Source organism: Lissotriton vulgaris, chromosome 7 (genome assembly GCF_964263255.1).
Source record: "Lissotriton vulgaris chromosome 7, aLisVul1.2, whole genome shotgun sequence".
Taxonomy (NCBI): domain Eukaryota; kingdom Metazoa; phylum Chordata; class Amphibia; order Caudata; family Salamandridae; genus Lissotriton; species Lissotriton vulgaris.
The window spans coordinates 1,645,061,570-1,645,074,427 of NC_141695.1; the positions used below are offsets into that span (position 1 = coordinate 1,645,061,570).

Consider the following 12,858-nt stretch of genomic DNA (forward strand, 5'->3'; position numbering starts at 1 on the left):
TTCCCTCACTCTAAGGATGATATTACAAATGGTTTGGACAGTGAATTTAAAAAGAAAAAAACGTTTTGCACACATATTTTCAAATGTTGACCAGATATGTTTTCCTTCATTTTAGTGTGTGGTGTGTAATACAACAAGTTGGGAGGGCATTATCTGCATTCATATTAGTTCACATGGCACCCGAAGAGTGGGTTTCACCCATGTTGTACCCACAGCAAATATCCAGTTAACCAGAGCAAGGCAGGATTGGGTTAACAGCATGAAATATGCAGTTGTAAAAATTCCTCAGCATTTCCAATTTAGGATTTGAGATACAAATGGTGCAACTCACCCTGATAATCTTTTTAGAATGAATCCTTAGCATGAAATGAGCTTAATGAAATAGTTTCATGTTTAAGAAAGTTCTCACCACACTATCAACCTGAAAACTAATTTGTGTAGAATATTGATCTTTAGCCGCTAATGCTAAATAAGAAGTCTTAATATTGTGCATCTTTTTTTATAGAGAAAGGATGAATGCGTTAGTTTGGAGTACTGCTCTCAGGCTGTGAGGGAGAGTTTTTGAATTGCTACATTCCACACCCAGTACTTTGTATTGGATTCTGATCTGCCTGCTATACATCCTTTATAAAAACAAATGCAAAATAAAGTTGAAATACTCAAAAAAAGTTAATTAGAAGAGGACTATATATTTGGTCACAAAGGCTTGGAAGAAAGGTGTTAAAAGTAATCAAACATAAGCAAAAACTTGAAATGTAGTTCTGACTCTGAGAAATGTTGTCAACACTGAGAAGAAATGTTCATATTCCTCTCAGTGCACAGGTGGCTTATTGCAGTCAAAGTCGATGCCATGCAAAAGCTCTTTGAGAGAGTGTAGAGACATTCCATTTGACTTCCAACAAGTCATTCAGACCAATATGTCAGATGCTTGGGTCATGTGTGCTACAATGCCCTCCTCCACCAGGTAACACATGGATTTGTGGGGAAATATGATTGTCTACCTTGATTGATTCTTGGGCATCTGGGGTTTTACCAGTCACAACTTCCGTTGAGTAAATGCAATTTTGACCCAGTTTGAACTTTGAAGAAACAGATAAAGCAGCACTTTCATGGTGGTTTTTATCCACTCGGTGTCCAGAGTCCATGGGTTTACGATACCCACTGTTAACAAGATACTTTGGACTTAGGTTCCCAAGAAGTTGTTTTGGGGGACTTGCATCTATGCCTTCTAGCACCTGACCTTCATCATCAGTATCTGCGTCTATATATTTCTGTACATTAGCATCATGAAAGGTGAAACCCAGTGTCATGTTTTTCTCTGGTGACTTAGGTGGTGTTCTAGCACTAGCTGTAGAGTACAGAGATACTTCTGGACTTAGCATTGATCGGTCAGACATTACAGAACTGTCTACAGTTGCTGCAGGTCTTCTGTTCTTCAGAGGATCTGTAGATGTTCCCAATGCATGGGTTGTTGGAAGTAAAGTGGTGCTGTCCTTTTCCAAGAAGTTGACCTTCAGAGACCGTAATTTCAATGGGTTATTGACTCTTAGTGAACTTTTGGGACTTTCTGGAGAAAAGGTCGAATATTGGTTTACTTCAGTATTTGGGGATATCTCTGTAAATAGGTCCCTAGTGATATCTGTAGACCATGGCCTGTTGTGCACAGCCCTCTGTTCCCTAATTGTATTTACATTTGCTTTGTATGGTAAAGATACAAGAGGACTGTGTGAAAACCTACCAGACTCAGTAAAATCAGCAGCACAGCTTATAAAGCTGTCTATGCTTGACATACTTCTCATATCCACTATGCCTTCTGTACGGGTAGGTAGTAAAGGAGCTGCTGGACCTGGAATAGCCTCCATTTCAAGTTCCTCTTTTTGCTTAGCTTGTTGAGTCGAGTCTTTTGTATTTAGGATTGGCTGTGACTGCGTTTTTGCCATTTTAATGTACATATTTTCTAGTTGTTGGACATTCAGATGCTGAGGACTGGAAGAAGATCGATTCTTCTCTGGCGATCCTTGCTCTTTTGTGTCAAAGGACTTATTAGAACCTGTCTCAGACAGAGTTCTTTTTTTCCATTTCCATTTGCTGGGTGACAAATGATTGTCCTGCACTTTTTCTTTTTTGTCTGCATTTTCATCATTTTTTTCAATAACTACATCCATAAGCTCTATGCTCCGTGCAAAAGCATCCTTCATGTTCATGGAGACTATGCTACCATTACGTTTTGCTCTTTCAAGAGCTTCTCGGCGCTTGATGGCCTTCTCTTGCCTTTTTTGTTCTTTGTAGAACTCTGAAAAGTTATTGACTATAATAGGGATTGGAAGAGCAATTACTAGTACACCAGCAATGCAACATAGTCCTCCAACAATTTTGCCTAAAAGAGTTTTCGGATAGATGTCGCCATACCCAACCGTTGTCATTGTGATTGTAGCCCACCAGAAGGAAGCTGGAATGCTCTTGAATTTGGTGTCATCCTCATCTTTCTCTGCAAAAAACACTAAGCTTGAAAAGATCATAATACCCATGGCCAAAAACAGAATGAGTAACCCAAGCTCATTGTAGCTCCTCCTTAATGTAAATCCCAACGATTGTAATCCAGTAGAATGTCGAGCAAGCTTTAGGATCCGAAGTATTCTCATTATCCGAAATATCTGGACCACTCTCCTCACATTTTGAAACTGAAGTACACTTTTGTTTGACTCAGTGAGGAAAATTGTGACGTAATATGGTAAGATTGCTAACAAGTCAATTACATTGAGAGGACCTTTGAAAAACTTCCACTTATTAGGCGACGACAAGAATCGCAAAAGGTACTCCATTGTAAACCAGGCAATGCATATAGCTTCAACATGGGCAAGTTGTGGATTGTCTGTAACCTGTCCAAATTCATCATTTCCTTGTAGTTCTGGAAGTGTATTTAGTGACAAGGCAATTGTAGATAATATAATGAACAGGATGGAAATGATCGCCAGGATCTGAAAAGAACAAAAAAACAGTATTAGTTTCAAAGAAAAGATAATTTGAAATATACACAATCTGAAAAGTGACTGAGGGCCCGAAGAACTTAGCATTATTTTGTTCATGTCAAAACAAAACATTATACAATTTGCAGATAAGATTTCTAAACTAAGCATATTTATCTATGTGTGTTATGATGGTGGACATAGAAGTAATTTGAAGGGGCTTTAGTTGTACTCCCGCCAAAGTATGCATTAGTCAATGGCTTTTTAATGAGAGCATTTTTGTCCTATGTGGTATTCCAATATTCCCTCATGGTATTGTGTTTTTCCAGTAACTTTGGCACCTATTAGGGTGGTGGCCGGACCTGCGTCCCTCCGCCACCCCCGAGGTGAAGGGACCGTCCGCAGGGGCAGCGGCGGTCCCATCGGTGGAATTAGGATGTGACCGTCACCCTGGCGGTCACATCCCGCATATTTAACATTGCAATGGGTGCTGCTTTAAGCAGCACCCGCCGCAAAGTTAAATATGCAAGCTGTGCATTTGCATGCACAAAGCGGCAGGCACTGCGCTGTGCCTGCCGCATTGTGCATGCAAATGCAGGGGGGTACCATAGGTATTCCCATGTGCACCCCCCACCCCCCTTCACCCTGGGGGCCCGCAACGGGCCACCAAAGAAAAGACTGTATGCCTTTCTGTGGTGGCATTGCCGCCACGGAAAGGCATGTCCTGAAGCTCATCCTAATATGGCTGGCGGTGTCTGATAGACACCGCCACCATATTAGAGCTTTTCTGCCACAGTCGGAAGGCGACCGCGGCGGAAAAGCGGCAGACGGTCTTCCCGTCCGCCGATGACCCCCCAGCCATCCTAATGTGGCGGGGTGTCTTTTCATTTACCGCAGCAGTGAATCCGCATCCTCCGGGCTGGCGGTGGCTTCCGCCGTCCCGGAGGATGCGGATTCACCGCAATCCTAATCGACCCCTTTATGAGGTGTGAAATATATTAGGGGACCTCTATGGCAGATGCCACGGTGGCTGTTGTTTGGATGCTTCAAAATGTTGAAGCAGTATTCACATGGAACCTAAAAGTACCTGATACAGAAAAATGTGTACACCATGACAAGATGTAGGGCCTTATTAGTTTAGTGGATAGGATATTCCATCACAAATATGGCAGATATTCATCCACCATGTTATAAAAGAACTATAGCCTATGGCACTTGTAATATGGAGCACAAAATATCAATCATGCTTGAGTGAGTATCCCATTCACCAAACTCTAAATAAGACCCTAACTTACAACTTTGCCAGATCATACTTTATTCTTGTTTAGTAATGCACAATGGTTTCTGATGTATGTGTACATCCCTCATGTGCCCTGAAGTTGCCCATTGCACGTTAGTGAAATTCACAAGAAACATGACTTTCCCCGTTTTCTGAAACTAGTGGTCCTCAACGCAGGCAGTGTTAGGAAATAAGAATTATTTATCATTTAACCTAATCCCTAAGATACCATTCTTTCCAACATACTGAATGTCAGCAGTGGTGAACATTAGGACACTTTCCTGGACTTACAGCAGCAGTCATCATTCAGAGTCTGGTGAACAAAAAGACAAGTCAGAATTATAGGTAGTTAATTGAGCACCTGCTATTTGCGACTTGTCCCTGATTTAGCGATATGACCTTGGTATTACTAGATCGTGTTGCCAAATCTCCAATCACGGGATTGCAGAATAACCTTCCTAATAAGTTTGTTATTTCTGACAGCAATTTTTCAAGCAACCCATGTTGAGGACGCATCAAATAGGCAGTGGTCTTCTGGACCACTGACTGCTCTCCCGAGGATATTCAACATTATTCATAAAGGAGAAACTGTCCAACACGGACTCAATTACCAAGTCATTCAAGAAGTCAGTAACTGTTCAGAGGTGTGTGACAACATTTGCAGGGCGAAGGGGAGATCCCTCTTATGCTACTTCCTAAATGCGATTTGTTATAGATCGATAAGTCAAGTTTGCGATAAGTTGAGCATGTTTTTTGACTCGCAACACAAGTTTAATACATATCCAAAAAAAGATTGCAAGCACTGTGATTTTACGACAGCAAAATGTCTTTGTATAATTGCCGCTTCTTTCTTATCGATTGGATGTCCTGAAAGTTTGGGAAATGCATTTATAATTATTTGAAGACGTCACTAAGCTAGAAATTAGAGAGATCTCCCAATATTTGTACCACTCCTCTAGAATACTACTTTGACTCGACTCCCAGAAGCTGCGACTAGTGTGGCTTTTTTTGAAAACTACAAATGTGTTGTCCTTGCATTGGTGAGCAGAGTACACTCTCTTCACACCACATGCATTTATGCCTGTTTTTTACACTTTGTGAATCAAGAATCAACAATTAATTTCGAAATTAGCCTGTTTTCCAGGCATTAGTCTATCTTAAATCAAGAAAAAAAAATGGTACCATGCTTTTACTGATTTCTGATGAAATCTTCAAAACATTTAGAGGAGCTTCCACGATGCCAGCTACTTCTCACTATCAATTTACATTCAATCTCAAGATTCAGGTACTCTGAAACTGGACTGCAGGCATTATGTAACACCACAGAGCCTTTCACTTTCTGCCTTGCTTACTTATCTATTTGTCCACTTACTTGTGACTTAGGACCTGGTTTAGAGTTTGGCAGACTAGTATTTAATCACAAATGTGGTGGATATCCTGTCCACCTTTTTAGTTGTCATAAGATAAAATGCACTTATAATAAGTGGGAGGGATATCCAATGCCCATTTGTGAAATGAAGTGGGGCATCTAACATAAACTTGGGCACAAAGACAGATGTAATCCATTCTGCAACGTTTTTGTAGCTTGACTAACAATGCTCAAATCGACATTACACAATTATTTTGCATCAATGCTAAAACGGAGTAAATGAATTGTGAAACTATTGCAAATTATATGACACTTATGCTGTACTTATCAAAGAAATTGTAGTCTATGCATAACCTATGTGTAAAAAAATGGAGTGTTCTGATTTGGCAACGTTTTTGCTTATTTTTTAAGAAATTTAACATACCAGTGTACCACGTGCAGTCCCTTCTTTTACTTTAAAGAGAAGAAAAATATATTTCCTGCAATTCATATCATGTACACAAACAACACCAATTTTGAAAACTAATAGCTAATTTTGTTAGCTATTGCAAATATTTATTTTGCAAAAAATAATTTTTGCTGTCTTTTTAACAGAAACACATTTTGCAAAATGTGTTGAGGCCCTGTGGAGAAAATGTCCCATAGTTTCCACTTCACAATGCTTTGTATAAAAATCTACTAAACATTTATCATTTTGATTAAATTATTCACTATACTCAGTCCATGTGTTATGTAAGGCTAATAATGACAGGTATTGTTTCACTGTTGTTACTACCACATTGCACTTGAACATTTAGGAATCAATTTTGATATATTTCATTGTTTCAATGCAGAATAATGACCAATCACCTAAAGCTGAACGCCAACATGAATGAACTTCTAGTCCTGTCCCCAAAATATAAACCTCCACTTATCCAAGAATGGGTCAAGAATCTAGACTCGCTAAACTGTTGTCTCTCTCTTTCAAACACGGTAAAGTCACTAGGTATCACCCTGGTTCAAAACATACCTATGAAAGATCAAATCAACAATTCATCCACTCTACAGCCTAAAACATCTCAAGAAAATTAAACTGTTAATTCCATCTGAAGATCTAAAGAATGTAGTTCAATCAATTGTCCTCTTGAAAATTGAGTATGGCAATGCCATACTCTCCGGGATCCCATTAAACCCTCTTGCGCCTCTAAGAACAACTCAATGTCACTGCTAGACTCCTCACAGACACCAAAAGATTTGACCTCATCTCACATGTTCTCAAAAGTCTCAATTGGTTCCTAACTGTAGGAAGATGCATCCTCAAGACCGCTTGTATCACACATAGAGCCCTTTCCACCTCAAACCCTAAATTTTTAGAAAACAGACTTTCAAGAGCGGGTAGAAATCAGGCCCTAAGAAGCTCCAACTTACTCCTTCTCATCTTTCCCAAACTGAAGGAAAAAACATCCCAGAAACACTCTTTCTTAGGCAATGCTCCATGGATCTGGAACTGACATCCTAAAGACCTCCACTGTAATACATCCTATACTTGCCTGAAACAGAATCTCAAATCACTACTGATGGACAAATAGTTCAACTCGCTCCCCTGAACTTGCCATACCAAAAATATCATTTGATGCGGTCACCAGACCCAATTCAGAGTTTTAATACAGTCACCAATACCTAAGAGGGGCAATATTGTACGATGTGTTTACTTTTTGATTTCCTTATATAATGTTGCACGTGTTCTTTATTCCTTCCGGATACACTATGTCGACGTGGAATCCTTCTATTAATTGCTCTGGTCCAGGTTCACATGTCTTGCAAAGCACTCTGATACTTTTGGGTCTAGCTAACTCTATATAAAATTCTAAATAAATACATAATTAAATACGCATTCCTGTCCAATGACTTTCAGTTAAACCTTAATCAGGAAAACATTTTCTAAAAAATGTATCCAAGACTTTCTCTAACCCAACTATTTCTATCTTTCTCTGCCTGAAACCCACAAATTCCACATTTTCACCTACATTGTAGCATAACCCACGTTCCCTCCAATTGCATTCTCATTCCCCCAGGCAACTGGGCACTCAATGATCTGTGTATTTCCATTGCTATGTAAACAGCTCCATTATCACTGGAGACTGGTATTGTAAATAATAAGTACCTGTAATAATTGATAAAATAATACAAGTACCTCTACCTTTGCCATTACTTTGTCTTTCCACGCACTACAATTACCCACATGATAAATGCCCTTTTTGATAGATCATCCAAAAATATCCTCCATAAATGGTAAAAAATCACCTTACCATATTGTCCACTATAATTCTCCCATAGGACCCATTAGTCGATTCAGGGGCATATTTACAATCTCCTATCGCCACCACAATGTCATTTTGAAAGACTTTGTGGTGGGGATACGGGCTTCGCCCTATTTAAAAGGCAGTGTTAAGAAGTTTAATGTGGCTTCACGCCGCCTTGTAAATAAGGCACCCTTTCATGCTATACTTAGCATGAAAGGGGAGTGCAATGGGTGTTGCTATGGGCGTTCAACCGCGACACCCATTGATTTTGACACTGCCCCATATTTACAAGGGTGGCATAATAAGGGGCGGAGCCAAAATGAAGACCAGGGAAACCTGGTCTTATCCTGGTGAAACGAGGAGAAATGTTTAATTTCTCTGCATTTTTGCTGTTTTCATGTGTGCTGTATTGTGCAGCACATATGGAAACAGCAAAACACCTTTGTTTATATGCAGGCAGGTACCGCCTGCGCATAAACAATCTTAAAAAAACCAAAACGTTTTGCAACTTGTATGTGTGCTGCATTAAGAAGCACACATAGAAGTTTCAAATCGCCATTTCAGAAGGGAAATCCTCCTGAACACAAACATTCACTCCCCTCAACGCAGGCACCCTTGCACTGTGGTGCAAGGGTGCGTGTGTATGCACTAGAGAGCTAAATTTATCGCTAGCGCAGGTAAACATGCAGGGCTACACCTTATTCTTGTAAATATGGAGCAGCCCTGAATTCCTAAAGTGACAGAGCGTGTCCTTAGCATTCTTGGCTTAACAACACTCTTCAGCACTTTTCTTGTAAATATGCTCCTCAGTGTCTTCTTTAGAATTTTGAGACCCCAGCAAGAGATAGTTTGGGCTCCCCAGTTTGTAACAACATTGAATTTTATTATCTATGTTTTGCTCATTCAAGCCCTATGTTGGCTAACAATGTAAGCCAACAAGATGCGATTATTGAACCAATATGAGGTCTATGATTCAGATTGCAGTTAATAATGACGCCAAGGCTCTTTGTTTGATACTTGGGAGTGGGAGTAAGTAAATATAGCTGAAGCAAGAGACAATTCCCATTGTTTGAGATCACTTTTTCTGTCTTATCTGTATTGAGGTTTAAAAAGTTTCTTGAGAGGCAGGCGAGCCATCCAAATGGAAAATAATCTGACGTCATCACCACACTTATATAAAATACAGTCTTGGTGCCCAAGTTCATTGATGAGAGGCCTGACATTAAGGTTCAAAAGGTGATGAGAGAGGCAGGAACCATGAGGCATCACACACCTAACCTGAACTGGTGAGGCTTTAGTCCACAAATGCAAGGACATTTCTCAATGCAAGCCCTTAAAGAACTATGAGCTATATTTTGAGTCACAGGGACATTGAGGTGGACCCTACCTTCCTCCCCTGTCTCAGACAATGAACTATGCGAGTGAGTGATGCTTGCAAGTGTCCAATGAGTGATATACTCATGATATACTCATGAAATAATATGAGTTAGATTGTGGATTTTATGGCTCAAAAGAGGTAAAGAAATCGAAGTGAAGGTAATAAGGTAACAAACACAATAAGAGGGCCAGTCAATGTCTCAATAAATGAATCCCTTGCTCAACTCTTGGTAGCTGGCAATAAGCAGGCAGGCGTACCTTAGGAGACAGGTGTGTCAAGCATTTAAAAACACCAATACATTAAATAATTAAGACACAACACACACAAAAAATCCAACTCCAAATTTTAAAATGGGTTATAATTTTATGAACAAATAGACACCAAAACGCCAAAAATCCAATGTAGGGAACTGAAGATATGAATGTTTAGAATATAAACACTTTCTATTGGTTAACAACCTGTAGGGTCAAATTGGGACATCGGGTCGTGCATGACTGGGAAAATGTCAACATTTGAGGCCGACCGCTCTGGAGCCCTGGTCGGATACACCAAGCGGGAATCCTCGGTCAAAATATTGCCGTCCGCACTTAGTTGTTTTTCTGGAGCTATTTCTCTTGACGCCGAGCGAGGCTCCTGTTCAGGCTGGACTCACGTTGATGTCAACGGCTTGATTTTCGGCAAGGCCCCAGTCAAATCCTGGAAGGCTGGAGCTTCAGAGCATTTAGTGGGGTGAACCTGAAATCCAGGTCGGGTTGTGGTTAAAGGTAGCTGGCTTGACTCTCGATGTTGAGTCAGTCCCCTTAGGGAGATTTTCTCCAACATTTACCAACTTTTTCCAAACTTCTGGATCATTTGTAGGAAGGTCTCCTTGAGGGTTCAAAGTGTCCACAGCACCAATCCAGGGGTCTAGAATCTCTGACTGTCCTTTGGATGTTGGGATTACAGGCTGCACTCCAGGATGAGGACCCCTTGGTGGAGAAGATGTAGGTGGGCTCTGTTAACCTGTAGCATGCAGGGAATCCATTCCTTTAATCCTTCCTGAAGCAAAGCAAATCACTTAGTCTCTAGTTCCCAATGTGCAGCAGGTGCAGTCCTTCAGAGTGCAATCCTTTGTGGTGCAGGCCAGAGTTCCAGCATGGCAGTCCTTCTTCTCTTTGTAGTTTCAGGCAGCAGAACTGAGTTGCATTGCAGCATTTTCATATTTATTCACAGTTTCTGGCCATCATGCAGGGGGGCACCATTGACCAATGGGAGGCAGGGTGCCACCCAGGTGAATGACCACTTACTTCAAAGTGTGGCATATTCTTGTATCAGAAATCACCATTCTTCCAAAATCCAACATGGAGAATTTCTCTCCTTGTAGATTAGATCAGGATAGGCTATCCCACTGGTGTGGTTAATATTCACCAACACTCCCCGTCCACTCCCTTCACTAATCTAATTACAGGGACTTATGTGTGGCTGGGGCTGCAGGATGCAGGGCGAGCCTCTGCTGTCCTAATGTTTCATTCTTCCATTAAACACCAGTTTGACCAACTCCACCTCCTGTTGCCATCTGCTTCTGCAGCCACAGTTCTCAACGCACAGGAAATCCATTGTCTCAGAGCAGGCCAATTCACTCCTCAATACGACAGCTTGGCTCAGTCTGTTGGAGGCTAGCCAATCAGGAGAGCAGCTGGAAGGCCGGATTTTGGCTTACAGAAAAGAAAGTTTAATAACTTCTTTCTTTTCTGTGATAGTTATTATAAATCTATCACTGGCCTGTTGTTGGATTCATCATAACTAACATCTTGATACCTTGAATGATGTTTTTACTTGTTCCTGCTAAAATGTATTCTTAAATAAAAAAATTCCAATGTTAGCCTATGGAGCCTATTATCTACAAATTAGAAAAACAAATTTGGCAGTTTTTCCCTCACCAGGGTTTATAAAACATCTTTTATAATATCCTTGCTTATATCTACATGACACTCTACCCCTGGTGCACATAGGCGAGACCGCAGGGGTGACATATATAAAAATAAGGTAGATTACTACTTTGGAAGTACTTTTAATTCCAAAGTCGAATTTGCATATAATTACGATTTAAAAGCAGCCTGGTTTTTGAAATGGCAGCAGTTCACACTCTAGTGCAGGAAATCTACTGGGCCTCTAAACCTCCATGCCCGATTATATACTAGGAACTTATAGGTAGTTTGAATCCCCTTGCCTTATTATATACTAGGAACTTACAGGGGTCTTTCATTGTCAATTATAATTATACCTAACCATGTGCTTTTAATCAGAGCACAGGCCCTGTGTCTGGTTAGCAGAGCCCATGGCACAATCAGAGTCATAAAACCAACTCCTAGTAGTCAAAATGTGGGGGGGGGGGGACACTGTGAATAGGTCCTGATTTATCACAAAATGATTTACACACTTAACTGAAATATTCGGGTACTTCATGCCGTGCTGAGCAAGCCTGATCCTCCCGAGGAGGTGTTTTTCGAGAAACAAAACTTTGAAGAAAGTGGAACCAAGCTAAATATTTTGCAGCAGAATTTTCTTAAGAATTCTCCCAAAAGCCTATAAAAAGCCTATAAGATTTCACATGAAGTTTACTTACCCTGCCTTATTAACTGTCTCTTTTTATCATCATTACCTTCAGATTCCTATAATTTTCATATCTGCAGCCTCACAGGTAGATTATCATTTATATAAAATCACACAGAATATGCATTGAAGGGCAAAATGGAAAATAAAACATCGAATACATCTCCCAACCTCAAACTTTAGACATCAGAGCTATCGTTAAATTTGGACTCAAAGTTGCCTAAGATTATTCAGATTTTACAGGGCCAGTCCTGAGACTACAGTTATATTTAGTGAGGATGTTGCAAAAAGTTATCCTTAGAGAATCGGAGATGGATTGTGACACACAGGAAACTACCAGGCAGTGTTCACATTAAGAATCCTCAACATAGCATTAGTTGTGACGCTAATATCAGTTTTGGGCATAACCTGGAAAGGTACATATTTTGTTGGCAAAGCTCAACTTGTTAGTCTTCTCAAACTATGTAATTCTGCCATTATGTAACAGCTTATCGTGTTTAGGACAGAAACACATTTTCAGCAAATGTTTGTCTGCTCTTTTTTCAATTTTTTTAATCTAGCTGACTTCAATGCCTGATTTTCCTTTTTGGAAAAAAAGAATCCGAAAATCTGCTCTTTTTCACCCAATGACTAGCTTCTAATTTGTCACTGATACAATAACATGTTATTTTCCCAACATATGCTATAGTTTAACTTAAAAAGCCAGCTTTTGGCAAATGCACTAATCCTGTCCCTGAACAAAAGCTTGCTTTTTCAGGAAATCTTGCCATGAAATGCCAGCTTTAAGTTTGAAGCACACTGATTTAGCACTCAAATACATATCTGGCCTTTTCATTGAGTGTTTGTTTTGAACTGCTTGCTTTACTTTTTACATTCTCATCATCAGCCTCATATGCCCACACAGTTTCACCAGATGCTAAGGAGGACTGCCAGGCATGAATACCATAATGTCTCACTACCAAACTGGGTATACCCAAGATCATGCTAGGGAC

The 12,858-nt window shown here is 40.2% G+C and overlaps 1 protein-coding gene across 1 annotated transcript in view; it reads right to left on the reverse strand.

Moving 5' to 3' along the window:
- Window positions 1-240: 240 nt before the first annotated feature.
- Window positions 241-12,858, reverse strand: part of KCNB1 (potassium voltage-gated channel subfamily B member 1) — a 630,443-nt gene continuing 617,825 nt past the window's right edge. Inside the window, exon 3 of the mRNA XM_086932626.1 lies at window positions 241-2,978. Within this exon, the coding sequence (XP_086788752.1) occupies window positions 921-2,978 (2,058 nt within the window). The 3' untranslated portion in view covers window positions 241-920. The remainder of the gene's footprint in view (window positions 2,979-12,858) is intronic.